General features: G+C 44.3%; 1 protein-coding gene across 1 annotated transcript; it reads right to left on the reverse strand.

The window, feature by feature from the left end:
• Nucleotides 1-3,011: 3,011 nt before the first annotated feature.
• Nucleotides 3,012-10,571, reverse strand: ela3l (elastase 3 like). The gene is made up of 8 exons (XM_046350238.1): nt 10,432-10,571; nt 10,070-10,158; nt 9,773-9,870; nt 9,165-9,293; nt 8,713-8,849; nt 8,304-8,449; nt 3,697-3,849; nt 3,012-3,341 (listed from the first exon to the last, which is right to left on the reverse strand). The coding sequence occupies exons 1-8, from the start codon at nt 10,469-10,471 to the stop codon at nt 3,324-3,326; spliced, it is 810 nt and encodes a 269-aa protein (XP_046206194.1). The 5' UTR covers nt 10,472-10,571; the 3' UTR covers nt 3,012-3,323.
• Nucleotides 10,572-26,253: the final 15,682 nt, after the last annotated feature.

Consider the following 26,253-nt stretch of genomic DNA (forward strand, 5'->3'; position numbering starts at 1 on the left):
TCTTGTAAATTCTTGCTTGAAAATTGGCCCGGTAAGCCAACAGTAGGGACTTTAGCTTCAATGCGTGTACTGAACATGTCGCAATCACGTAGACCCTTCAGAATATGGAAACGGTGAAGTGCTCCGTCTTACCAGGGAGAGTAGTGCCGGTTATAGATGAGGCACTGGGGTAGAGGTGGCCAGTCAATGACAGCTTGACCACCAGCGGCTTGTCAAGGCCTATCTCCTCCATACCCTAAATGTCCATGCCAACAAAGTGCCTGCTTTGGACCTTGCTGAAAAAGGGCTTTCCCCAGTCACTAATGCCATGCTAGCTCGGACCACTGAGAGGAGTTGCTTCCCTGGGGGGGTGCGAGAGGGGAGTCTCTTCCCATAGAACCAGTCCCACGGGTGCAGGCCCATCGATTCTGGGTTGAGTGGGTTGAGCTAAATGTAAGAGTAGACCTAGCAATTCTACCCTTCCAGGTACGAAAAGCTAGTTTGGTATAGCTAGCCTGGTGGTGAGTTACCCAGGTTAGCTAAGCCTTACGGTGAGAGCTATCCCTTTGTAGTGTGGTTAGCTATCCTTCCAGCTAGCTAGCCAAGTTAGCTAAAGCCTTGCAGCGTGGGATAACCAGGTCTCAATAGCTAGACACTAGCTATCAAGAGAGACTGAGGAGTAGAAAATACATTCTACTCAAAGCAAAACTTTCCTCATATCTGTTCTAAAAAAAGCAGGCCCCAGAAGTAACTTAGGACAGACTGGCTGAGAAAATGTCAGTTGGATTTCAGTGACGAGTGAGTACAAAGTGTACGATACAGGCCGGTGCCCTCTCCACCAGACATGGTCAATACAATGAAACCCACTGCCAACTGTTATGCAATGGCTATGTGGATAACAATAGTTTGTTAGAATGGGGTGGACGTGGATGAGCGGCTTGGATTCTGTTCTCTGGACAAACAATAAGAGAGTGTGTGTGTGTGTGTGTGTGTGTGTGTGTGTGTGTGTGTGTGTGTGTGTGTGTGTGTGTGTGTGTGTGTGTGTGTGTGTGTGTGTGTGTGTGTGTGTGTGTGTGTGTGTGTGTGTGTGTGTGTGTGTGTGTGTGTGTGTGTGTGTGTGTGTGTGTGTGTGTTTGCGTGCGTGCGTGCGTGCGTGTGTGTGTGTGTGTGTTACACATAGGCCTACTGTTCCAAATAGCAGATTTCAACTGCACATGCAATAGTTGGCTGGGAAATGGCTATTTGGACAACAAAAGGGTTTTGTGCAACTGTGCAACTGCAACTTCAACTTGTTCTCTTCTAATGATAGCTATTCTAGTCATCATCAATTAGTTAGACCAATAGGCACTAAAACAGTGCCCTTCACAAATTCAATCTCACTCACTCACTCGTAGCTGCTTCATTTAGGAGATTGCACCGTCTGGAATTACCATATTCATAGATCCTCTCCAAACATCTCCATAAATCGACCAGACTCTACAATGGATTCCGTTGCCTCCTCAGGAATAAAGTTAAGCCAAAAAAGCACACTATTATTGTTTTACAAGGCTGTTGCCACCAAGTACCAGGCAAATCTTCCCAACAGTTCTTAGTGGTTCAATATCCACTGCGCACTGCTTGAATGAGAGAGAGCCTGCGAGGTCCAACCAGTTAGCAGACGGGTGATTCGAGCGAGGCGACAGAGTAGTGACGCCACTGTCAATGTGGATCACTGTGATGTCGCACACACACTCCCTCTCTCTCCCTCCCCTCCCGCTCCCGGCTCAGGCATGGAGGAATCACAGTTAAACTGAGCTATTTTAAGTGGCCTATAGAGAACATCCAGTAAACGGCTTTCTCTAACCACACTATGTGGTGCCTTGATCATAGGCACTGTCATATGCACTGTCCCGTTGGAGCTTGTATCACACCGTATGGAGTTGTTGTAGGGGAAAGCTTTGACGTCCTGACTTTAAATTATTGTCACTTGAATTTACAGCCAAATCAGCCTATTGTCTTTGACTTATAACCACATATAGCAAGAAAACTGCACAATTTGGGGAGGTGGGATTGGCGCATTTAGCATTCAAGGCGGCAAGCTGTCTCCTGGTGCTCCTTTCAGAGCATGAGGGGGGTGGGGGAGGGGGAGACAAAGCTCTTTTCAGACCAGACCCCCACGTCAGACAAAAGCTGCCCAGAGAAAGCTGGTTAGAGATCCCCAGAGCAACAACAGATTCAAGCAACTATTTTAACAGTACAACCTGGGTTCTGTCCAATGGTCATTAGAATGATTGATTTATGCCAATATTCATGTAGAATATAATTTTGTATATTCCGGATGGGTTCATCGTGAACGAACATAACGTTTGTTTACACATAAACAGTTTAGCTTAAGATTTGACTGACTTTAATTGGCCCCTTGATGTGTAGCTTCAAAATATGTTTAAAACTATTGTGTGCATGCATAGACACTGAGAAAACATACACTAAGATAATGAGAAATTCAATGTACTTTACACACATCCATACACGGCATGCACACACACACACACACAGTTGATGTGACAGTGAACTGCTCTAATCAGACATGAGATGCTTACTGTCAGCCTGTCAATGAATCTTCCCTCATTTAAGAATTTCCCTGTCAATAAACAGCAAGTATGTTTGCGTGTATGTGTGTGTGTGTGTGTTCGTGAGTACGTCTCTGTCTGTGAGTGTGTTTGGGGACGTGCGAGCAAGTGAGCGTGGGCTTGAGTGAGAGAGAGAGATGGATACTAAAAATGGATAGTAAATTCTAATTTAAACATAATTTTCCCTATAGCCCTCATTCTGTGGCGTTCTCATTCCCAGCCTGTCTGCCAAGTCTGTGTAGTGTAATCACATCAAAAGCCGAAGATGTAGGAAGACTTTATGGAGAGCAGAATACATCTGGCCTGGCTCACCCATTAATGAAACCCTTCCATTCCCAGAATATGTATGAGAGCATAAAGTGGAAAACGAGATGTCTATCTTTCTGAAGTGGGGTGAACATACAGGTCTACGTTTTACTCTTCTAAAAATAAGACCACATTTTATTGGAAGGATATCATCCTCACACATTCTCAAGTAGAATGTCTCAAAACGCTCCTATTAGCAAATATTAGGTACACGGCATGACAAATCAGAATGGCAAAATGATTGATCAAGTACTGAATGTATGGAGATACATGTATAGATAGAACTCCAACAAAGGAAACATCTTATGGAAATCCCTTCTCTTTATCTTGAGTGACTGAGGACATCTTGTGGCATGAACATAAAATACATCACAAAGCCATTTTGCTGAGTCCTTTTTTATTGGACTCAATTCCCCATTCTGCTCCACTCTAGTTGCTCATCATAGCCTGAGAAAATAGACAGACAGAACAGGACAAGTCATTGGTGACATTTCCTGAAAAGGTTTTCCGTCATCATCAGCATCCTGGAAAACCCGTGTAGCTCACTTTTGGGGATGACATTTTCTATATATACACATCAATTGAAAGATGTCATTCCCCTCCATGTTCTGTGAAAGTTTGATGACTCTAGGACGAAACAATTCATCCATTTGAAAAAAAAAAACAATTTGTTTTGCAATGTCTGAAAAGTCGACATTATTGAGAAGTAAGGTTTTTCCAGAATGCCGACGTCATGCTAATTAACACTGTAATGACGCGTGCAAACCTTAGCTCTGTGAGTCATGTCAACATGTCCTTTTACCTGGTCGATCCAGTCATTGAAGTTGGAGACGCGGGTGAAGACGGTGGGCTTCTTCGCGTAGTTGCAGCCCAGACCAGAAACAAAGCTGGCAATACCATGGACCTCCCATACTCCCTCTGGGTTCTTGCAGTTCAGGGGCCCACCAGAGTCACCCTATAGGAGAAGAAGAGGGAATTGATTTCATACTTAACCAAAGACAGGCAACAAGTCATACATTTTCACCCCCATTTGGATTTCTTCACATTTTATTGCGTTACACAGTGGGATTAAAATGGATTAAATTGTCAATATAAGTCAATGATCTCACAAAATACTTTGTAAATGGAAGAAAAATGTATACATGAGTCAATACGTGTTAGAAACACCTTTGGCAGTGATTACAGCTGAGAGCCTCCTTGACTACGTCTCTAAGACCTTTGGCAGTGATTACAACTGAGAGCCTCCTTGACTACGTCTCTAAGACCTTTGGCAGTGATTACAGCTGAGAGCCTCCTTGACTACGTCTCTAAGACCTTTGGCAGTGATTACAGCTGAGAGCCTCCTTGACTACGTCTCTAAGACCTTTGGCAGTGATTACAGCTGAGAGCCTCATTGACTACGTCTCTAAGACCTTTGGCAGTGATTACAGCTGAGAGCCTCCTTGACTACGTCTCTAAGACCTTTGGCAGTGATTACAGCTGAGAGCCTCATTGACTACGTCTCTAAGACCTTTGGCAGTGATTACAGCTGAGAGCCTCCTTGACTACGTCTCTAAGACCTTTGGCAGTGATTACAGCTGAGAGCCTCCTTGACTACGTCTCTAAGACCTTTGGCAGTGATTACAGCTGAGAGCCTCCTTGACTACGTCTCTAAGACCTTTGGCAGTGATTACAGCTGAGAGCCTCATTGACTACGTCTCTAAGACCTTTGGCAGTGATTACAGCTGAGAGCCTCCTTGACTACGTCTCTAAGACCTTTGGCAGTGATTACAGCTGAGAGCCTCCTTTGGCATTGACTACGTCTCTAAGACCTTTGGCAGTGATTACAGCTGAGAGCCTCCTTGACTACGTCTCTAAGACCTTTGGCAGTGATTACAGCTGAGAGCCTCATTGACTACGTCTCTAAGACCTTTGGCAGTGATTACAGCTGAGAGCCTCCTTGACTACGTCTCTAAGACCTTTGGCAGTGATTACAACTGAGAGCCTCCTTGACTACGTCTCTAAGACCTTTGGCAGTGATTACAACTGAGAGCCTCCTTGACTACGTCTCTAAGACCTTTGGCAGTGATTACAACTGAGAGCCTCCTTGACTACGTCTCTAAGACCTTTGGCAGTGATTACAGCTGAGAGCCTCATTGACTACGTCTCTAAGACCTTTGGCAGTGATTACAGCTGAGAGCCTCCTTGACTACGTCTCTAAGACCTTTGGCAGTGATTACAGCTGAGAGCCTCATTGACTACGTCTCTAAGACCTTTGGCAGTGATTACAGCTGAGAGCCTCCTTGACTACGTCTCTAAGACCTTTGGCAGTGATTACAGCTGAGAGCCTCCTTGACTACGTCTCTAAGACCTTTGGCAGTGATTACAGCTGAGAGCCTCATTGACTTTGGCACGTCTCTAAGACCTTTGGCAGTGATTACAGCTGAGAGCCTCCTTGAGCCTCCTTGACTACGTCTCTAAGACCTTTGGCAGTGATTACAGCTGAGAGCCTCATTGACTACGTCTCTAAGACCTTTGGCAGTGATTACAGCTGAGAGCCTCCTTGACTACGTCTCTAAGACCTTTGGCAGTGATTACAGCTGAGAGCCTCCTTGACTACGTCTCTAAGACCTTTGGCAGTGATTACAGCTGAGAGCCTCCTTGACTACGTCTCTAAGACCTTTGGCAGTGATTACAGCTGAGAGCCTCCTTGACTACGTCTCTAAGACCTTTGGCAGTGATTACAGCTGAGAGCCTCCTTGACTACGTCTCTAAGACCTTTGGCAGTGATTACAGCTGAGAGCCTCCTTGACTACGTCTCTCTAAGACCTTTGGCAGTGATTACAGCTGAGAGCCTCATTGACTTTGGCGTCTCTAAGACCTTTGGCAGTGATTACAGCTGAGAGCCTCCTTGACTACGTCTCTAAGACCTTTGGCAGTGATTACAGCTGAGAGCCTCATTGACTACGTCTCTAAGACCTTTGGCAGTGATTACAGCTGAGAGTCTCCTTGACTACGTCTCTAAGACCTTTGGCAGTGATTACAGCTGAGAGCCTCATTGACTACGTCTCTAAGACCTTTGGCAGTGATTACAGCTGAGAGCCTCATTGACTAAATCTCTAAGACCTTTGCACATCTGGATTGTGCAATAACTGCCCATTATTCTTTTCACAATTCTTCAAGCTCTGTCAAGGTGTTGGGGATTATGACTAGACGGCAATTTTTAAGTATTGTCATAGATTAAGTCAAACTGTAACTTGGCCATTGACTGTCTTCTTGGTAAGCAACTCCAATATAGATTTGGCCTTGTGTTGTAGGTTATTGTCCTGCTGAAAGGTGAATTACTCTCCCAGTGTCTAGTGTAAAGCAGACTGAAGCAAGTTTTTCTCTAGGATTTCGCCTCTGCTTAGCTCCATTCTGAAAAACTCCCCAGTCTTCGCCGATGTCAAGTACACCCATACCATGATGCAGCCACCACCATACTTGACAATAAGGAGGCAGTTACTCAGTGATGTGTTGTGTTGGATTTGCTCCAAAGATAAAACTTTGCATTTAGGACAAAAAATATATTCCTTTGCAATGTAATTTTGCAATATTACTTTAGTGTCTTGTTGCATACAAGATGTGTATTTTAGTTATTACATTTCTATTAATTGGTAAACATTTGTAAAAATGTTCTTTTCACTTTGACATTATGGAGTATTTTGTGTAGATCCATTTTAATGCCACTTTGTAAATCAACAAAATGTGAAAAAATATCCAAGGTGTGTAAATACTTATGATAACCACTGTATGCATTTATTTGGATATCTATGCATTTATTTGGATATCTATGCATTTATTTGGATATCTATGCATTTATTTGGATATCTATGCATTTATTTGGATATCTATGCATTTATTTGGATATCTATGCATTTATTTGGATATCTATGCATTTATTTGGATATCTATGCATTTATTTGGATATCTATCATTAAATATCTAAAACTATTTATTTGGATATCTATGCATTTATTTGGATATGAAACATATCATTAAAATTAAAACTATATGGGGCTTGGTGTCCACTCAACTGACCAACTGGTCAGAGGCTCGATGGGAAGGTTGCCGCACCCAAGGGGTGTTGAGAAAGATACATCTATTTGAACACTGAAGCTAAAAATAGTATCTCTATGCAAGCATTTTGGATTTGAAATCAAATATTTCATATGAGGTGACAGTACAGAATGTAACCTTTATTAGAGAGTATTTTCATACATATGTTTTAGAGTTTAGAGCTGAAAGCATTTTATGTATCTTGTCCCCATACGTATTCACTTAAAGTGTATTAAAGTAGTCAAAACTTGTAGTTTTTAGTCCCATATTCCAAGCTTGTGACTCTATGAACTTGTTGGATGCATTTGCATTTTGTTTTGTTATGTTATGCCCAATAGAATGAATGGTAACTCATGTATTGTGTCATTTTGGAGTGGCTTGTATTGTAAATAACAATAGAATTTGTTTCTGAAATCTACTACGTTAATGTGGATGCTACCATAGTTACGGACAATCATGAATGAATTGTGAATAATGATGAGTGAGAAAGAGACACTACATAATCCGAAACACAACCACAACAAACTGCAAATGCATCCAACAAGTTTGTAGTCACAAGTTGCGTCCTATGAAAATAGGACCAAATACTACATTCTTTGAGTACTTTAATACACTCTAAGTGAATTTGTCCAAATACAAATGGGGGATTTGATACAAATGGGGGGATTTGATACTGTACAGAAAGTGCTTTCATTTCTAAACGGTGGAACAGATATGTATGAAAATACTATCAATTCAAAGGTGAAATCCGGTACTTTCGCCTCATGAGAAGCATTTCCTCTCAAATCCAAAATGCTGGAGAATAGAGCCAAATTAAATCTTTTAGCTTCACTGTACAAACAAATACGTAGAGGAGTGAATGTAATTCACTAATGTGTTACTCTCACACCCCCACTCTCACACACAACACAAACACTAACAGTAACACAGAAACGCTCACATGTACACAGGCACACACACACGAACACACACACGCACACACGCACACACACACACACACACACACACACACACACACACACACACACACACACACACACACACACACACACACACACACAAATGTGTCTGTTATGTATGTAAGCACTTCAGAGTTATACCAAGCTAATAAGTCACACACACACACACACACACACACACACACACACACACACACACACACACACACACACACACATAAACACTCACATGTACACACACACACATATATAAACAAACAAACAGAAAATATGCTCATGCACAAACACATATATCACACACAATACATACTCTCTGTTTCTTTTTCCCTTTCTCTGTGTCTCTCTGCCTCTCACATCTCCCAGGGGTACTCACGTTGCAGCCAGCGACAATGCCATCTCCTCCGGCACACACCATGGTGGTCCTGAGAGCAATGCCCCACCAGTCGGGCTTGGAGCAGGTGGCGTGGTCCACCACAGGCATCAGAGCCTGCTGCAGGTTATCAGCAATGGGGCCTCCGGCTAAAACACACACACATGTCAATCTGCAGCTAGTTACCCTACAGGAACACACATGAAAGTGATCATCAAACACACACACACGCACGCACGCACGCACGCACGCACGCACGCACGCACGCACGCACGCACGCACGCACGCACGCACGCACGCACACACACACACACACACACACACACACACACACACACACACACACACACACACACACACACACACACACACACACACACACACACACACACACACACAGAGAGAGGCTTACTGTAGACCCTTCCCCAGCCAGTGATGTAACAGGGGTACTGGTTGTCCAACACAGTGCCAGCAGCAGGGATACAGCCAAGCTGCACATGGTCAGTCAAGGTCACATGCTCAGACAACTTGATCAGGGCAATGTCATTTCTGGTCAATCAGAGACAGGGGAGGAACACAGAGAGAGCGACGGTTGTAGAAGGAAAGGATAGACAGGTGATGCCACTGAAAGTCAGCCCAGTTTATATTGTGGTGTACTGCAAGTATATAAGGCTACTCATAATGCTCTACATATCCAGTGTTGTTTAGGTAGAGACTAAAAAACAAAACTTTGCTTTCTTCCATTCGGTGCTGATGATACAACCCTTAGCAACCCATCAGATCTTTATTGTCAATATCTGTTTTCTTAGTGTAGCATTCAAGGTTTGTTGTGCTAGCCTGTCTATTTGTGGACCGTACTCTTACCCGAAGGCCACAAAGATGGGGTTCCACTTCTCATGGACAACAAGCTTCTCAGGGATGATGGCCTGGGAGCCTTCCTCAGTCTCAACCAGGTTGTGCTTTCCAACGAATACTCTGTAGGACAGGTTGAGGCTGGGAGGGTTGGAGAAGGTTGAATGCTCAGTGATCACAGCATATATGAGCAGAAAACTCTCTGTCTGTCTGTCTGTCTGTCTGTCTGTCTGTCTGTCTGTCTGTCTGTCTGTCTGTCTGTCTGTCTGTCTGTCTGTCTGTCTGTCTGTCTGTCTGTCTGTCTGTCTGTCTGTCTGTCTGTCTGTCTGTCTGTCTGTCTGTCTGTCTGTCTGTCTGTCTGTCTGTCTGTCTGTCTGTCTCTGTGTGTGTGTGTGTGTGTGTGTGTGTGTGTGTGTGTGTGTGTGTGTGTGTGTGTGTGTGTGTGTGTGTGTGTGTGTGTGTGTGTGTGTGTGTGTGTGTGTGTGTGTGTGTGTGTGTGTGTGTGTGTGTGTGTGTGTGTGTGTGTGTGTCTGTGTGTGTCTGTGTGTGTGTGCGCGTGAAGGTCCTCTTTGGATGCACTGTGTATTTGCGTGTAAATGTGATTGTGTAGCCTCTCTTACTTGATACAGTGCGCAGCGGTCATGACCCAGTTGGTGGCAATCAGAGATCCTCCACAGGTGTGTCTCCACTCACCGTCCCTCTCATACTGCAGAGAGATCTGGAGAGAAAGAAGAACATGAAGAAAAGAAAGAAAGTATAAAAGAAAGAGAAAGAAAAAGAGAGAGTGAGAAATATTGAGGTTGGATAGAACGAGTTACTCCATACTGATACATAATGATGAAAAGTGACCTATGTAAATGCAATCCAGTATTATAATCATTGTACATAGAGAGAGGGAGATAAGGGTGTCAGTGTACCTGCCAGGGCCAGCTGTGAGGCTTGGCGTCCACTCCATTGACCACACGGGTGGTCAGAGGCTCAATAGGAGGGGTGCCGCACCCGAAGGCTAGGGGGGTAGACAGAGAGACAATCAGGGTCAGGTCTTTCTCTCTAACTCAGAGGTTACCAACTCCAGTCCTGGTGAGCTACAGTGCAGGTTATTGTTAAAGCCCAGCACAAGCATATCTGTTTCAGCTGATTATCAAATTATAGTCGCCAGTCTGGTTGAATCGGGTGTGTCAGTGTTGTGCTCGAGCAAAAGCCTGCACACCCTTCAGCTTTCCAGGATTGCAGTTGGAGTCTCTGTCTGATGTCCACACACATAGAGGCTGACACTTACCGCTAGCGATGAGCACTGAGGCCAGAACAATGGGAATCATGTTGATTGATACGTCGTCTGCTTGGCGACAGCATGACACATCCTACTTTAAACCCTAGTCCTCAGGTCTGCCCCGCCCATCTTGATTATACACACGTTCTCATTGGTCCTCCATGACCGCTGTGGATGAAAGAGAAGAAATGTGACAACAGGTGTGTTTCCTAGAACAATTCACATGGCCTTGACCTCACTTTCCACTCACCAATGTATGTGTATTTCTACATTTCTCAGATACACTAGAATCTGGATATAAACTGTAAGCAATAGAGCTTCACCTAGTAACTAACATATTGCTTTCACCTGTCCAGTCCTATTCAGTACTGAGAAAGGGAGTGAACAATGCCACAGTCTCTGAACCCATAGCCCACGAACTCCTCCTCTGGATTGGCCCAGTGAGTTGCATATGATCCATGGGAATTCAGCACCTGTACCAATGTTGTGTAAGACAGTTAGAGAGTAACCTGTAGTTTACCGAATAAACCCCACTTATGGCAGTTATGAAGCCAAATATTTATTAGTATTACACATGTGCAAATATTATGCGTATTGCATGTCAGACATGGATGGAAAGTCCCCTGGTGATTTCAAAGACATGGCTATGGCAAAGAGCAGAGGACGGTACAACAGAAGAAAAATAAACCCTCATTAACTTGTTTTATGCGCATGAATGTATTATACTATTCAGTCAATGTTTGAATATGTTGGGGAAGGGGGGGTTCACTTCAAAGAGGATTGTTGACACATCCATTTATTCTTACAGCACATATTATCATGTATTCTGGTGAAGAGTCCAGAGAGAGGGTCACAAACATCTGATTCATGACTTATACCTACGGAAAAGGCTGTTTGTGTGTGTGCGTGTGTGTCCGTGTGCGTGTGTGTGCGCGCCCAAGCAGAAGTGTGTAACCAAAGAAGACATTGTGTAAACATTCAGTGCTACGGTAGGTTCAACTGACTTGCATAGCATGCTGTTTTACATGCTGTTCGGAGGACCCAACCACAAGGGGAGATGTGAACCATCAGATCCTCCTCTCCACCCTCTCCGAGTTGGGCATCTCCGGCGCGGCCCACGCTTGGATTGCGTCCTACCTGACAGGTCGCTCCTACCAGGTGGCGTGGCGAGAATCTGTCTCCTCACCACGCGCTCTCACCACTGGTGTCCCCCAGGGCTCTGTTCTTGGCCCTCTCCTATTCTCGCTATACACCAAGTCACTTGGCTCTGTCATAACCTCACATGGTCTCTCTTATCATTGCTATGCAGACGACACACAATTAATCTTCTCCTTTCCCCCTTCTGATGACCAGGTGGCGAATCGCATCTCTGCATGTCTGGCAGACATATCAGTGTGGATGACGGATCACCACCTCAAGCTGAACCTCGGCAAGACGGAGCTGCTCTTCCTCCCGGGGAAGGACTGCCCGTTCCATGATCTCGCCATCACGGTTGACAACTCCATTGTGTCCTCCTCCCAGAGCGCCAAGAACCTTGGCGTGATCCTGGACAACACCCTGTCGTTCTCAACTAACATCAAGGCGGTGGCCCGTTCCTGTAGGTTCATGCTCTACAACATCCGCAGAGTACGACCCTGCCTCACACAGGAAGCGGCGCAGGTCCTAATCCAGGCACTTGTCATCTCCCGTCTGGATTACTGCAACTCGCTGTTGGCTGGGCTCCCTGCCTGTGCCATTAAACCCCTTCAACTCATCCAGAACGCCGCAGCCCGTCTGGTGTTCAACCTTCCCAAGTTCTCTCACGTCACCCCGCTCCTCCGTTCTCTCCACTGGCTTCCAGTTGAAGCTCGCATCCGCTACAAGACCATGGTGCTTGCCTACGGAGCTGTGAGGGGAACGGCACCTCAGTACCTCCAGGCTCTGATCAGGCCCTACACCCAAACAAGGGCACTGCGTTCATCCACCTCTGGCCTGCTCGCCTCCCTACCACTGAGGAAGTACAGCTCCCGCTCAGCCCAGTCAAAACTGTTCGCTGCCCTGGCCCCCCAATGGTGGAACAAACTCCCTCACGACGCCAGGACAGCGGAGTCAATCACCACCTTCCGGAGACACCTGAAACCCCACCTCTTTAAGGAATACCTAGGATAGGTTAAGTAATCCCTCTCACCCCACCCCCCCTAAGTTTTTAGATGCACTATTGTTAAGTGACTGTCCCACTGGATGTCATAAGGTGAATGCACCAATTTGTAAGTCGCTCTGGATAAGAGCGTCTGCTAAATGACTTAAATGTAAATGTAATGAGATCTGGGTGATGCTTAGTCTCTGGTGGTAAACTGAACTTAATCAGTTTCACTTCTCTGATAGAAGAAGAAATGCAATGTACTTGTCAACCACTAGATGAGGCATGATATCCATACACAGGAGTGATATAGGCCCACTGGCAAAATCTGATCTCCACACCAACAAATCTGTGATTGTTCATATACCTATAACACATTATAAAATGGGTGGGTCTAATCCTGAATGCTGATTGGTTAAAACCGCATTCCAGGCAGTGTCTGGAAATCCATAACCAACTTGGTGTTATTGAAACAAGTCATATTTGCTTGTTAAGCTGAAGCGTAAGCTTTAAGCTTTAGCGTAAGCTCTGGGATAAGAGACAACACTTGTTCAGGTGTTCTAAAAACAACTGTTTGACAATCTTTTGTTCAGAAGGTTTATGTCATGTCAAAATGTGCAGTGCTCTATGTCCTGCTGTTGCACAGTATATTTGACATGTTTTAAGAATTACGCTTTAAACGATCATGCATCGTTTGTAATGGAAAACGCTTTGTGTTTGTTCTGAAATGAACTATAACTGCAGTGTCAGCCAGTGGCTGGTGTATGTGTCATAATTCCTGCAGTGACATTATACTTTGTTACTCAATCATGACTAGCCTTAATCCTCCAGATAAGGTGTGTAGCCTGTGGTAGAGTAACTGACTGTTAACTCTTACGTCCTGTTAATTGCTATGACATAAACCTGTCATAAAAGTCAGTGAAAGGTTCAATCACAGTTCACCAGCAGCTCTACTGGGGTGGTTCCAGTGTTTGAGATTTTGGCATTTAAGCCCTTTTTTCCCTAGTTACCCAGAGTCAGATGAACTCATGGATAGCATTTGGACGTCTCTGAGTGCTGTTTGAAGGTAGTTGAAGGTAGTTTCTGTATGCTAGCTGGTCGCATAGACTTCCAGTCATTGCGCTCCGTCTAGTTAGCAATCGCTCCAGAAACGACCTTAAACTTCCGTCAGACTGCACTCGAAGACAAAAATGGTATCTATGAGTTCATCGAATTATCTCTTTAAATCAAAAAGACCAAGGCACTTTTATCAGAGAGTTGCAGTTAAAACGCCTGTATTGAATTGGCATCTCTATGTAGTCGTTAAAAGCTAAGTTAAAAACAAGGCAAACAAATTGTCTGTGTGTGTTTTTTCATCAGAGCCGGGACGTGTCAGAGACAGTGTCAGCCACAGTGTTTAGAGGGTGGCCTGAGCACAGTTCCACAGTTCAAAGGTTGTCGGTGACTCCCCTCTTTCTCATACTGTTGAAATCCCAATCAGTCAGTGTGCGTAGAAGCATACACAGGACAACTGGCATGGTGGTGTCCGACTCTTCACCGTAGTAGCCTATGTGTCATTTCTAGTTGGTCTGTGACTTCCTATAGCGAAGCCAGCTGAAAAATTGCACCCCAGCCATGATAAGCACAAAAGAAACTCCTCGAAGACAATGGTGCAGTCATCGCATACAGTATGAATGTGTGTTTGTGTGTAGCATGCAGATGTAACCCATCGTGCAATGACGTCACGATCTCTGAGACCTGAAGCAGTGTAGACTTGAGGACAAAATGTTGATTGACTGGCTGGATTACCTATTTCTTCCGCCAAACAAGTAAAAATGTCATCTATGATGTGTGATATCTGAAAGTTGAACATTTGTCTTCTCTCATCATGGCAGCATCTAAGAAGAAATGCTCCTTGGTCACAGGGCTGGAGGGCATTGGCCCCCTGGTGTGTTCTGTTGAGGAGATCCCCAAACCCACCACCATGGTGATCAAGGGTAATATCCTGGATCCTGCGGAATGACCCTGGAAAGTATGAGTTTGGCAAAGACAAGTATAAAATAAACTTACACTCAAGACATACAGTGCACACACACACACACCACACACACACACACCACACACACACACACACACACAAAAGGAACATGGTGCACGCACAAAGGACGCTTATGCCCATATACATATTGTGGTGTACTGCAAGAGCACACACACCAAAAACAAACCCATTTGTCTTTTGTCTCTCTCCTCAGCTACGACCACTGGTTTGATGGCATGGCCTTGATGCACCGCTTCCACATCCGTGACCGTGAGGTGACCTATAGCATCTGCTTCCTGCACAGCGACTCCTACGTGCGTGGTTCTGATCCCACCGTACCTTCTCCTCTGTGCAATCCGGTTTCCAAGCTGGTCAAGGGTGGACCTCAGCCATGCTGAAGGTACTAAACAATATCATAACCGCCATCGATAAAAGACCCTTGCAGCCATCTTCATTGACATGGCCAAGGTTTTCGACTCTGTCAATCACCGTATTCTTAACGGCAGACTCGAAAGCCTTGGTTTCTCAAGTGACTGGCTCGCCTGGTTCACCAACTAATTCTCAGATAGAGTTCAGTGTGTCAAATTGGAGGACCTGTTGTCCGGACCTCTGGTACCCCCTCTCTATGGGGGTACCACCGGCTTCACTTCTCGGGCCGACTCTTTACTCTGTATATATCAACGATGTCACTCTTACTGCGTATGATTCCCTGATCCACCTCTACGCAGACGACACCATTCTGTATACATCTGGCCCTTCTTTGGACACTGGGTTAACAAACCTCAAAAGAGCTTCAATGCCATACAACACTCCTTCCGTGGCCTCCAATTGTACTCTTAAACGCTAGTAAAACTAAATGCATGCTTTTCAACCAATCGCTGCCCACACCCCGCCCACCAGACTACTCTGGAAGGTTCTGACTTAGAATATGTGGACAACTACAAATACCTACGTGTCTGGCAAGACTGTAAACTCTCCTTCCAGACTCATATTAAACATCTCCAATCCTAAATTAAATCTAGAATCGGCTTCCTATTTCGCAACAATGCATCTTTCACTCACGCCGCCAAATATACCCTCGTAAAACTGACGATCCTACCGATCCGACTTCGGCGATGTCATTTACAAAATAGCCTCCAACACTCTACTCAGCAAACTGGATGCAGTCTATCACAGTGCCATCCGTTTTGTCACCAAAGCCCCACATACCACCCACCACTGCGACCTGTTTGCTCTCGTCGGCAGGCCCTCGCTACAAATTTGTTGCCAGACCCACTGGCTCCAGGGCATCTATAAGTATTTGCTATTTAAAGCTCCGCCTTATCTCAGCTCACTGGTCACAATAAAAACACCCACCCGTAGCACGCACTCCAGCAGGCATATCTCACTCAGTCATCCCCAAAGCCAACACCTCCTTTGGCCGCCTTTACTTCCAGTTATCTGCTGCCAATGACTGGAACAAATTGCAAAAATAGCTGAAGTTGAATACTTATATCTCCCTCACTAAATGTAAACATCAGCTATCTGAGCAGCTAACCGATCACTGCACATGTACACAGCCCACCTGTAAATAGCCCATCCAATTTACCTACCTGATCCCCATATTGTTTTTATTTACTATTTTGCTTTTTTGCACACTAGTATTTTTACTTGCACATCATCTGCATCATCTATCACTCTGGTGTTAATTTGCTAAATTGTAATTACTTCACTACTATGGGCTATTTATTGCCTTACTTCCTCACCCCATTTGCACACTGTATATAGACATTTTTTCTATTGTGTTATTGACTGCACGTCTGTTTATTCCATGTGTAACTCTGTGTTGTTGTTTGTGTCACTGTCACGTTCTGACCTTAGTTCCTTTGTTTTGTCTTTTGTTTTAGTATGGTCTTGTGGTGGGTTTCCGTTTTCAGTGTTCATTCAAATATTTAAAATGTGAACACTTGCCACGCTGCACCTTGGTCCTCCTCTCCTTCCCCAGACGACAAGCGTTACAGTCACACTGCTTTGCTTTTTTTTGCCAGGTCGCAGTTGTAAATGAGAACTTGTTGGTTAAATAAAGGTGAAATAAAAAACATTGATTACATGGGTGGGTGGAATCTGTGCCATATCGCAATGTGTTGCAGAACTCATGAGCTTGATTTAGCATGTTTGAAGCCTATAGGCCCATTTATTTGCCAATACATGGATGGCTGCATCTCACTTTAGTAGGCTCTGTTTTGGTTATTTGCATTCGCCTTTTGTTGACTGTGTTTGTTTGTTCTTAATGTAACTAGCCTAAATATAGATTGTGTAATGCCTTTATCGATCTCATATTGTGTTTATAGACCTACCGCTGATTTGTTTTGTTCACCTTCATTCGTTTGTGTCGGTAATCGAAGCCAAACTGCTATTCAATATTTTAGTTTTGCATGAATAACTAGGCTACTACTTTCAGCATTTAGTTTGCATTATTTTAGTAAAACAGCTGTGTGTACGGCTGAATTCACATAGGGTCATTCTCCTATTGCAATGCGCCTATCTGTCTTGTAGCCTATATTCATTGCCAAATAAGCCTTACTTTACTGTGTCGGGCACAGTCCATTGTGCTGATGCAGCGCAGTAGAGATAGGTACAAATATTGTGCCCAGCTGTAACTTCAAAAGCGCTCAATGGTCTTGGAGTCTTGGCATTTGAACTTTAAGTTTATTGTGGGTTAGTGTGATATACAGTGCATTCGGAATGTATTCAGACCCCTAAACTTTTCCCACATTTTGTTACATTACAGCCTTATTCTAAAATTGATTTTTTTTAAATCCACTCAATCTACACACAATACCCTATAATTGCAAAGCAAAAACAGTTTTCTAGACACAGAGGGTAGTGCGTACGGCCCAGTACATCACTGGGACTAAGCTGCCTGCTATCCAGGACCTCTACACCAGGCGGTGTCAGTGGAAGGCCCTAAAAATTGTCAAAGACCCCAGCCACCCATCATAGACTGTTCTCTACTACCGCATGGCAAGCTGTATCGGAGTGCCAAGTCTAGGACAAAAACGCTTCTCAACAGTTTTTATCCCCAAGCCATAAGACTCCTGAACAGGTAATCAAATGGCTACCCGGACTACTTACATTGTGTCCCCCCAACCCCTCTTTTATGCTGCTGCTACTCTCTGTTTATCATATATGCATAGTCACTTTAACCATATCTACATGTACATACTACCTCAATCAGCCTGACTAAACCGGTGTCTGTATGTAGCCTCGCTACATTTATAGCCTCGCTACTGTATATAGCCTGTCTTTTTACTGTTGTTTTTGTTTCTTTATAGCCTGTCTTTTTACCTATTGTTCATTGTTCAAATAACTTTTTTTGCACTATTGGTTAGAGCCTGTAAGTAAGCATTTCACTGTAAGGTGAAATGCCTGTTGTATTCAGCGTGCGTGACAAATAAACTTTGATTTTGATTTCTGCAAAGGGCATTCAGAGACTTGTCCCGAAGCCACTCCTGCATTGTCTTGGCTGTGTGCTTAGGTTCATTGTTCTGTTGGAAGGTGAACCTTTGCCTCAGTCCTCAGCGCTCTGGTGCAGGTTTTCATCAAGGATCTCTCTAAACTTTGCTATGTTCATCTTTCCCTCAATCCTGACTAGTCTCCCAACTGGAGCTGAAAAACATCCCCACAGCATGATGCTGCCAAGACCACGATTCACCGTAGGGATGGTGCCAGGTTTCCTTGACGTGACGCTTTACATTCAGGCCAAAGCATTTTGTTTCTCATGGTCTGAGAGTCCTTTTGGTGCCTTTTGGCAAACTCAAAGTGGGCTGTCATGTGCTTTTACTGAGGAGTGGCTTCCGTCTGGCCACTCTACCATAAAGGCCTGATTGGTGGAGAGCTGCAGAGATGGTTGTCCATCTGGAAGTTTCTCTCATCTCCACAGAGGAACTCTGGAGCTCTGTCGGGTTCTTGGTTACCTCCCTGACCAAGGCCCTTCTCCCCCGATTGCTCAGTTTGGCCGTGCGGCCAGCTCTAGGAAGAGTCTTGATGGTTCTAAATTACTTCCATTTAAGAATGATGGAGGCCACTGTGTTCTTGGGGATCTTCAATACTGACAATTTCTTTTTGGTACCCTTCCCCAGATCTGTGCCTTGAAACAATCCTGTCTTGGAGCGCTACAGAAAATTCCTTCGATCCCATGACTTGGTTTTTGCTCTGACATGCACTGTCAACTGTGGGACCTTATATAGACAAGTGTGTGCCTTTCCAAATCATGTCCAATCAATTTAACTTACCACAGGTGGACTCCAATCAAGTTGTAGAAACATCAAGAATGATCAATGGAAACAGGATGCACCTGAGTTAAATTCCGAGTCTCATAGCGAAGGGTCTGAATATTTATGTAAATAAGGTATCTGTTTTTTATTTTTAATACATTTGCTAAAAGTTCTAAAAAACTTTTTTTTCGCAAGTGTTTATATTGTGTAGTATTTATAAATAATAATAAGAGTCTAGTTGCAGCAGTTGTAATGTGTGTAGCAAGAATATGTGTATGTGTGTGTATGTGTGCATATCTATCTCTCTGTCTGTCTGTTTAACTTAGTCACTTGATTTCATGACAATAATAATAATGTTGTTAATAATCATCATAATAATCTTTTTACCTTTTGACATGTTGATTGGTTATGTAAATTCACACTCTATTGGCCCATGTGTCTCACCCCAGGATATTTCTGTGTGCCTCAAACTGGGGCTGATGAGTAGGGAGAAGGGGAGGACAAGGCTGATTTCAGTGGAGCTCAGGTCGTCAGCGTCTGACTCCAGTACACCACCCTAATTCCACAGCTTCGGTATTTATCCATCTCCTCCCTTCCCCTTCCCTTTATCTTTTATCGTATGCTTCTTTCTCTCTCTCTCGACAACAGCGGTGGTGAATACTAATGACTAGTTCTCACTCTCCTCACTTCTTTCTTTACTACTGCAGCTACAACATCTCCAGGATGCCTGTTTTCTCTATGTCACTGTCTTTGACTGTTTCTCTAATTCAGCACTGGTTTAAGTAGGTTTAAGTGTTTGTGTGCTCTATGCATTTACAGTATGTGACCGACCGGCTCTTGTAGAAAAATTGGAAATTATGTTTTTTTTTACACTGAATAAAAGTAGAGACTCAGAGGTACAAAATTGTATTTCATACACTACAGTTGAGGAACAATGGGAAAGTAATTTTGCTTTGAAAGTTGATCAACTTGTAAACTAATTTTTCTGAGAATGGCCTTTTAATGCTTTGGTACTACTATTGGAGAGCCCTTCCTTGTCTACACCCATTCAGCATCGCTCCCACCCTCTTAAGCTTTAGCCTCAACCATCAGAATGTACTATCAACAGCAGTCAAGCACACAAGCTAACTTGCTAGCTTCTTCCAGACATCTAAGTGAGAGAAAAGCTCACTGAACATTACTCGCCATAGCAGGGCTGGTTAGGCTGTTATGTTATCCAGAGCGTTGGTGACTGAAATTGTCCTATGGCCGATGAGTAGAGTTGATCCCAACGACAGTCCAGCACCCAAGCTAACTGGCTAACATTAGCGAGCTTGCAAGTGTTACGGATACAGTTATCCTGTGTGTGTGTGTATCCTGTGTGTGTGTTTCTTTTCTCTCCTTCTCCCCTCACAGGTGAAAATCATCACTCTCCAATCAGTCAACAATCAATCATCAATCAGAAGACACACCTCCTCCTATTTCCTGACCTATCACAGTTCCTTCCCCATGGTTTAAAAACCCCATCATTTGTTTATTCTAAAGCTCAGCTCAGCTCAATCTCTCTGTAAATGCCATGTCTGTAGGTCTCTGTGTTTCACTCTCGCTTTATGTCTTAACCTCTCTTTTGTTTAAGCACCTCATAGCACTTTGTCATAACCTGTGAGTATTGTTTTTGTTTATGGTGTTTGTTTGTTTGCTGGTGGGAAAAGGGGAAACCAAGACAAGTCGCCCATGGGCATACACTACCCGTAGGTGAACTTTGTTAAATACACTAGGTAGAACTGGGCGGACCACCCACTGTATTTTTGGTTAGTTAGTTAGTTGTTGTTAAAGTAGGCTAGTCTAGCTTAGGGGTGTGTTTTTGTATATTTATTGTTTCTTTCCTTGGGTCCAGCTCAGCCCCTTTTGCTGCTCCCCCTATTACCGTGTGTTTATAAATAAACCTAGAGTTTGACGGTAGATTTCTGTTGTCGTGGTTATTTCGGTGCACACTTTTACTTTGTCACAATAATAATTTGCATGAGTTATGTTACGAGTCTCATTACCATCCCCCCTAGACTGTCGGGCCAAAAGGGATTCGTAACACAAGCTACTTCCAGACACATAATGAGAGAACACCCCACTCTGACCATTTTATTCGCCCTAGCAGTGCTGGCTGTTTTCATGTTATCCAGAGCGTTGGTGACTGTCACTGTGCTAATGGCAACAATTTAATTACGCCTGTTTTGCCAACGTTTACTGGCCGTATTCAACGGGTGTTGAACATTTGTAAATTCATCAGTAATTCTGTGCTCTCTGGCACACTGAGATGAGAGTGCTCTGAAATCGGAGTAGATAGCCAGACTGAATTTACCAACGCACCCGAAATGGTTACTTGCACAGTGGAGTCTTTTGTTAAAACATGTAGCCAGCTAGATAGGTAAACAATGAACCATAATCCCAACTCATGAGGTTACTACCCTGCATGAATCTGCAGGTAGCTAACCAACCATGTTCAGCGTTAGCTAGCTAACATTAGGCTATGGCTATCCAAGCAATTGGCTATTTCTGTCAAAATTAGAAACTTGTAATATCTGAAAATGTAGCTAGCTAGACTATCTTACCCGTATACATCATTCATGGTTGGATGCGGCTCCTGTCGGATGCCATGCTGTCATATTTTCCTCCAGAAAGTGAAGAGCAACACTTATTTCAATACACAATACATTGTTTAAAAAGCCGCATTAGACAGGATTACCTAGTCATACTGACCAGCACAAATAGACAGAAGCGTGCTATATGGCAGACCAATCCAAACTCATCTCTCGGCATGTCCAGCCTACTAATTATCTCATTCAATCGTGGCTAGCGGGAAGGTTGCTGACTTTTTGTCTGGCTAAACCAACTAGGCTCGTAATTTAACAATTGTATTCGTATTTACAGATGGCATACATGTTTGTTATTAAGGCACATGAAAGTTCAGATGTTAGAGAACGCATTTCTGCTGGGATCACGGGACTGATAGGGTTATTAATCATAGGCAATTGGTTTTGTTTTGGAATGTCTGTTTCTGATATTGTATCTATTTCGTAATGGTGATACAATGGTTAATGTTTCCGTTTTCTGCTATGCCAGTTTTATAACTCCCTGTGCAGAAACCTTCCACTGAGACGCATCCTACCCCTGAAGGTAACTAGTGACACATATAGTGACCAAAACCTTGTCTCTCAACCTTTCTGTCAAGCAACTGCAGAAAACACTGGGTGTAGAGAGGTGTGTATGTGTGTGTTTGTGTTTATGTTTTACTGACATTTTTATGCCATTGTCTGTCTTTTTATACCAAACTAAGGATTATTGCTCTAAGAGGGGAAGCAAAGCACTCAAGCACTTGAACCAGCAACCCCTTTAGTCATCATACCATAAATGGCTAACTCTGTCTGTTAGCACTAAGGCATTGTGACGCATGTTCTGTCTGATGAAAAGAAAAGTTGATGTGTTTGTTGTCATGTCTACCTGACATACAGTATATATAGAACAAATTCTTATTTTCAATGACGGCCTAGGAACAGTGGGTTAACTTCCTGTTCAGGGGCAGGATGACAGATTTGTGCCTTGTTAGCTTGGGGACTTGAATTTGCAACCTTACGGTTACTAGTCCAACGCTCTAACCACTAGGCTACCCTGCTGCCCCAGGGTGTACCAAAATGTATCCCATCTGGGTGTGCTACCGTTGCTCTGTAATCACTCGGATCTCTATGACGAAGAGTTGCTCCAGTACTGTGACCTGGAGTTCCCACAGATCAACTATGCCCACTACAATGTGCATCCATACCGCGTCCATACTGCTACAACTACGCATGTGGCTTCAGACACAGTGACACCCTGCTGAAGATTAATCTAGAGACCAAGAAACGTACTGTTGTGTCAAATTTTTAAGGGCATAATGCATGTACAGTTTCTTTGTATAGGCGCGGTGCCACCCTGTTCGGTTCCCATCTGAGCTTGTGTTTGTTCCTGCACCCAGAGCAACAGAGGAGCACGATGGTGTGGTCATGTCCGTCATCATAACACCCAGAACAGTAAACAACAACACAAACTAAACAGAAATGAATATTCACCATCAATATACGACCTAAGACATAACATTGTACAAACCTCTCTATATTTCTGTTTCCAGGAGAAAATCATTTTCCTGCTGGATCTGGATGCCAAGACCTTCTGAGCTGGGCAGAGGTTCAAGTCAACATTCCATATGGAACTCATGGCGTTTTTAATGAAATGAGTTGAAAATGCAAAACCTCACAACCCTTTCAGCATTCTGCTAGTGAAATTACTCCAGCCATGGATGTCTCTTCTGATGCTGTTAAGATAACATCTCTAACTACTGAAGTACTCTTGGACCCTTCACGGCACAGCCCTTACCACCGTCGTTCTGATGCTTGCTATTTGGGGTCTAGGCTGGGTTACTGTAATGATAATAGTAATAGATAGGACTTTTAAAACATTTTGCATTTTGTGCAAACTGCTGATGTAGAAAGGGCTTGAGAAGTCCACCTGTGGTCAATTAAATTGATTGGACATGATTTGGAAAGGCACACACCTGTCTGAGACGGCACTTGTGAAGGTGGTAAATGACATTTTGATGGCATCGGACCGAGGCTCTGCATCTGTCCTCGTGCTCCTAGACCTTAGTGCTGCTTTTGATACCATCGATCACCACATTCTTTTGGAGAGATTGGAAACCCAAATTGGTCTACACGGACATGTTCTGGCCTGGTTTAGGTCTTATCTGTCGGAAAGATATCAGTTTGTCTCTGTGAATGGTTTGTCCTCTGACAAATCAACTGTACATTTCGGTGTTCCTCAAGGTTCTGTTTTAGGACCACTATTGTTTTCACTATATATTTTACCTCTTGGGGATGTTATTCGAAAACATAATGTAAACTTTCACTGCTATGCGGATGACACACAGCTGTACATTTCAATGAAACACGGTGAAGCACCAAAATTGCCCTCGCTAGAAGCATGTGTTTCAGACATAAGGAAGTGGATGGCTGCAAACTTTCTACTATTAAACTCGACAAAACAGAGATGCTTGTTCTAGGTCCCAAGAAACAAAGAGATCTTCTGTTGAATCTGACAATTAATCTTAATGGTTGTACAGTCGTCTCAAATAAAACTGTGAAGGACCTCGGGTTACTCTGGACCCTGATCTCTCTTTGAAGAACATATCAAGACCATTTCGAGGACAGCTTTTTTCCATCTACGTAACATTGCAAAAATCAGAAACTTTCTGTCCAAAAATGATGCAGAAAAATTAATCCATGCTTTTGTCACTTCTAGGTTAGACTACTGCAATGCTCTATTTTCCGGCTACCCGGATAAAGCACTAAATAAACTTCAGTTAGTGCTAAATACGGCTGCTAGAATCCTGACTAGAACCAAAAATTTGATCATATTACTCCAGTGCTAGCCTCTCCACACTGGCTTCCTGTCAAAGCAAGGGCTGATTTCAAGGTTTTACTGCTAACCTACAAAGCATTACACGGGGATGCTCCTACCTACCTGCTCTGATTTGGTCCTCCAGAAAGTGAAGAGCATACCTTATTTCAATACGCTACGGTCACAAGACGCAGGCCTCCTAATTGTCCCTAGAATTTCTAAGCAAACAGCTGGAGGCAGGGCTTTCCTATAGAGCTCCATTTTTATGGAACGGTCTGCCTGACCCATGTCAGAGACGCAAACTCGGTCTCAACCTTTAAGTCTTTACTGAAGACTCATCTCTTCAGTGGGTCATATGATTGAGTGTAGTCTGGCCCAGGAGTGGGAAGGTGAACGGAAAGGCTCTGGAGCAACGAACCGCCCTTGCTGTCTCTGCCTGGCCGGTTCCCCTTTTTCCACTGGGATTCTCTGCCTCTAACCCTGTTACGGGGGCTGAGTCACTGGCTTGTTGGGGCTCTCAACCTTTCTGTCAAGCAACTGCAGAAAACCTGGGGGGTGCGTATGGGTGGGTTGATTCACTGTTGTGGTCGGCCTGTCTGGGTTTATACCCCCTTTGGGTTGTACCGTGTCGGAGATCTTTGTGGGCTATACTCCCTTGTCTCAGGATGGTAAGTTGGTGGTTGTAGATTTCCCTCTAGTGGTGTGGGGGCTGTGCTTTGGCAAAGTGGGTGGGGTTATATCCTTCCTGTTTGGCCCTGTCCGGGGGTGTCCAAATTCGGATGGGGCCACAGTGGGTTACCCCTCCTGTCTCAGCCTCCAGTATTTATGCTGCAGTAGTTTATGTGTCGGGGGCTAGGGTCAGTTTGTTTATCTGGAGTACTTCTCCTGTCCTATTCGGTGTCCTGTGTAAATCTAAGTGTGCGTTCTCTAAGCTCTCCTTCTCTCCTTCTTTCTCTCTCTCGGAGGACCTGAGCCCTAGAACCATGCCCCAGGACTACCTGACATGATGACTCCTTGCTGTCCCCAGTCCACCTGGCCATGCTGCTGCTCCAGTTTCAACTGGCCTGGGCCCTAGGACCATGTCCCAGGACTACCTGACATGAGGACTCCTTGCTGTCCCCAGTCCACCTGGCCATGCTCCTGCTCGAGTTTCAACTGTTCTGCCTTACTAAGAAACCATGCTGGTCATTTATGAACATTTGAACATCTTGGCCACGTTCTGTTATAATCTCCACCCGGCACAGCCAGAAGAGGACTGGCCACCCCACATATGAATTCTCTCTTTCTTTCTCTCTCTCGGAGGACCTGAGCCCTAGACCGTGCCCCAACTACCTGACATGATGGCTCCTTGCAATGTCCCCAGTCCACCTGACATTGTGCTGCTGCTCCAGTTTCAACTGTTCTGCCTTCATTTATGAACATTTGAACATCTTGGTCATTTTCTGTTATAATCTCTACCCGGCACAGCCAGAAGAGGACTGGCCACCCCACATAGCCCGGTTCCTCTCTAGGTTTCTTCCTAGGTTTTGGCCTTTCTAGGGAGTTTTTCCTAGCCACCGTGCTTTTACACCTGCATTGTTTGCTGTTTGGGGTTTTAGGCTGGGTTTCTGTACAGCACTTTGAGATATCAGCTGATGTACGAAGGGCTATATAAATAAATTTGATTTGATTTGATTTGATCTATATAATGTCCAACAGTTGACAGTGCATGTTAGAGCAAAAGCCAAGTCATGAGGTCGAAGGAATTGTCCGTAGAGCACCAAGACAGGATTGTGTCAAGGCACAAATCTGGAAAAGGGTACCAAAATATGTCTGCAGCATTGAAGGTCCCCAAGAACACAGTGGCATTGAAGGTCCCCAAGAACACAGGTCCCCAAGAATACTGTGACAATCGGGGGAGAAGGGCCTTGGTCAGGGAGGTGACCAAGAACCAGATGGTCACTCTGACAGAGCTCCAGAGTTCCTCTGTGGCAATGGGAGAAACTTCCAGAAGGACAACCATCTCTGCAGCACTCTACCAATCAGGCCTTTATGGT

This window comes from Oncorhynchus gorbuscha, linkage group LG05 (genome assembly GCF_021184085.1).
Source record: "Oncorhynchus gorbuscha isolate QuinsamMale2020 ecotype Even-year linkage group LG05, OgorEven_v1.0, whole genome shotgun sequence".
Taxonomy (NCBI): Eukaryota; Metazoa; Chordata; class Actinopteri; order Salmoniformes; family Salmonidae; genus Oncorhynchus; species Oncorhynchus gorbuscha.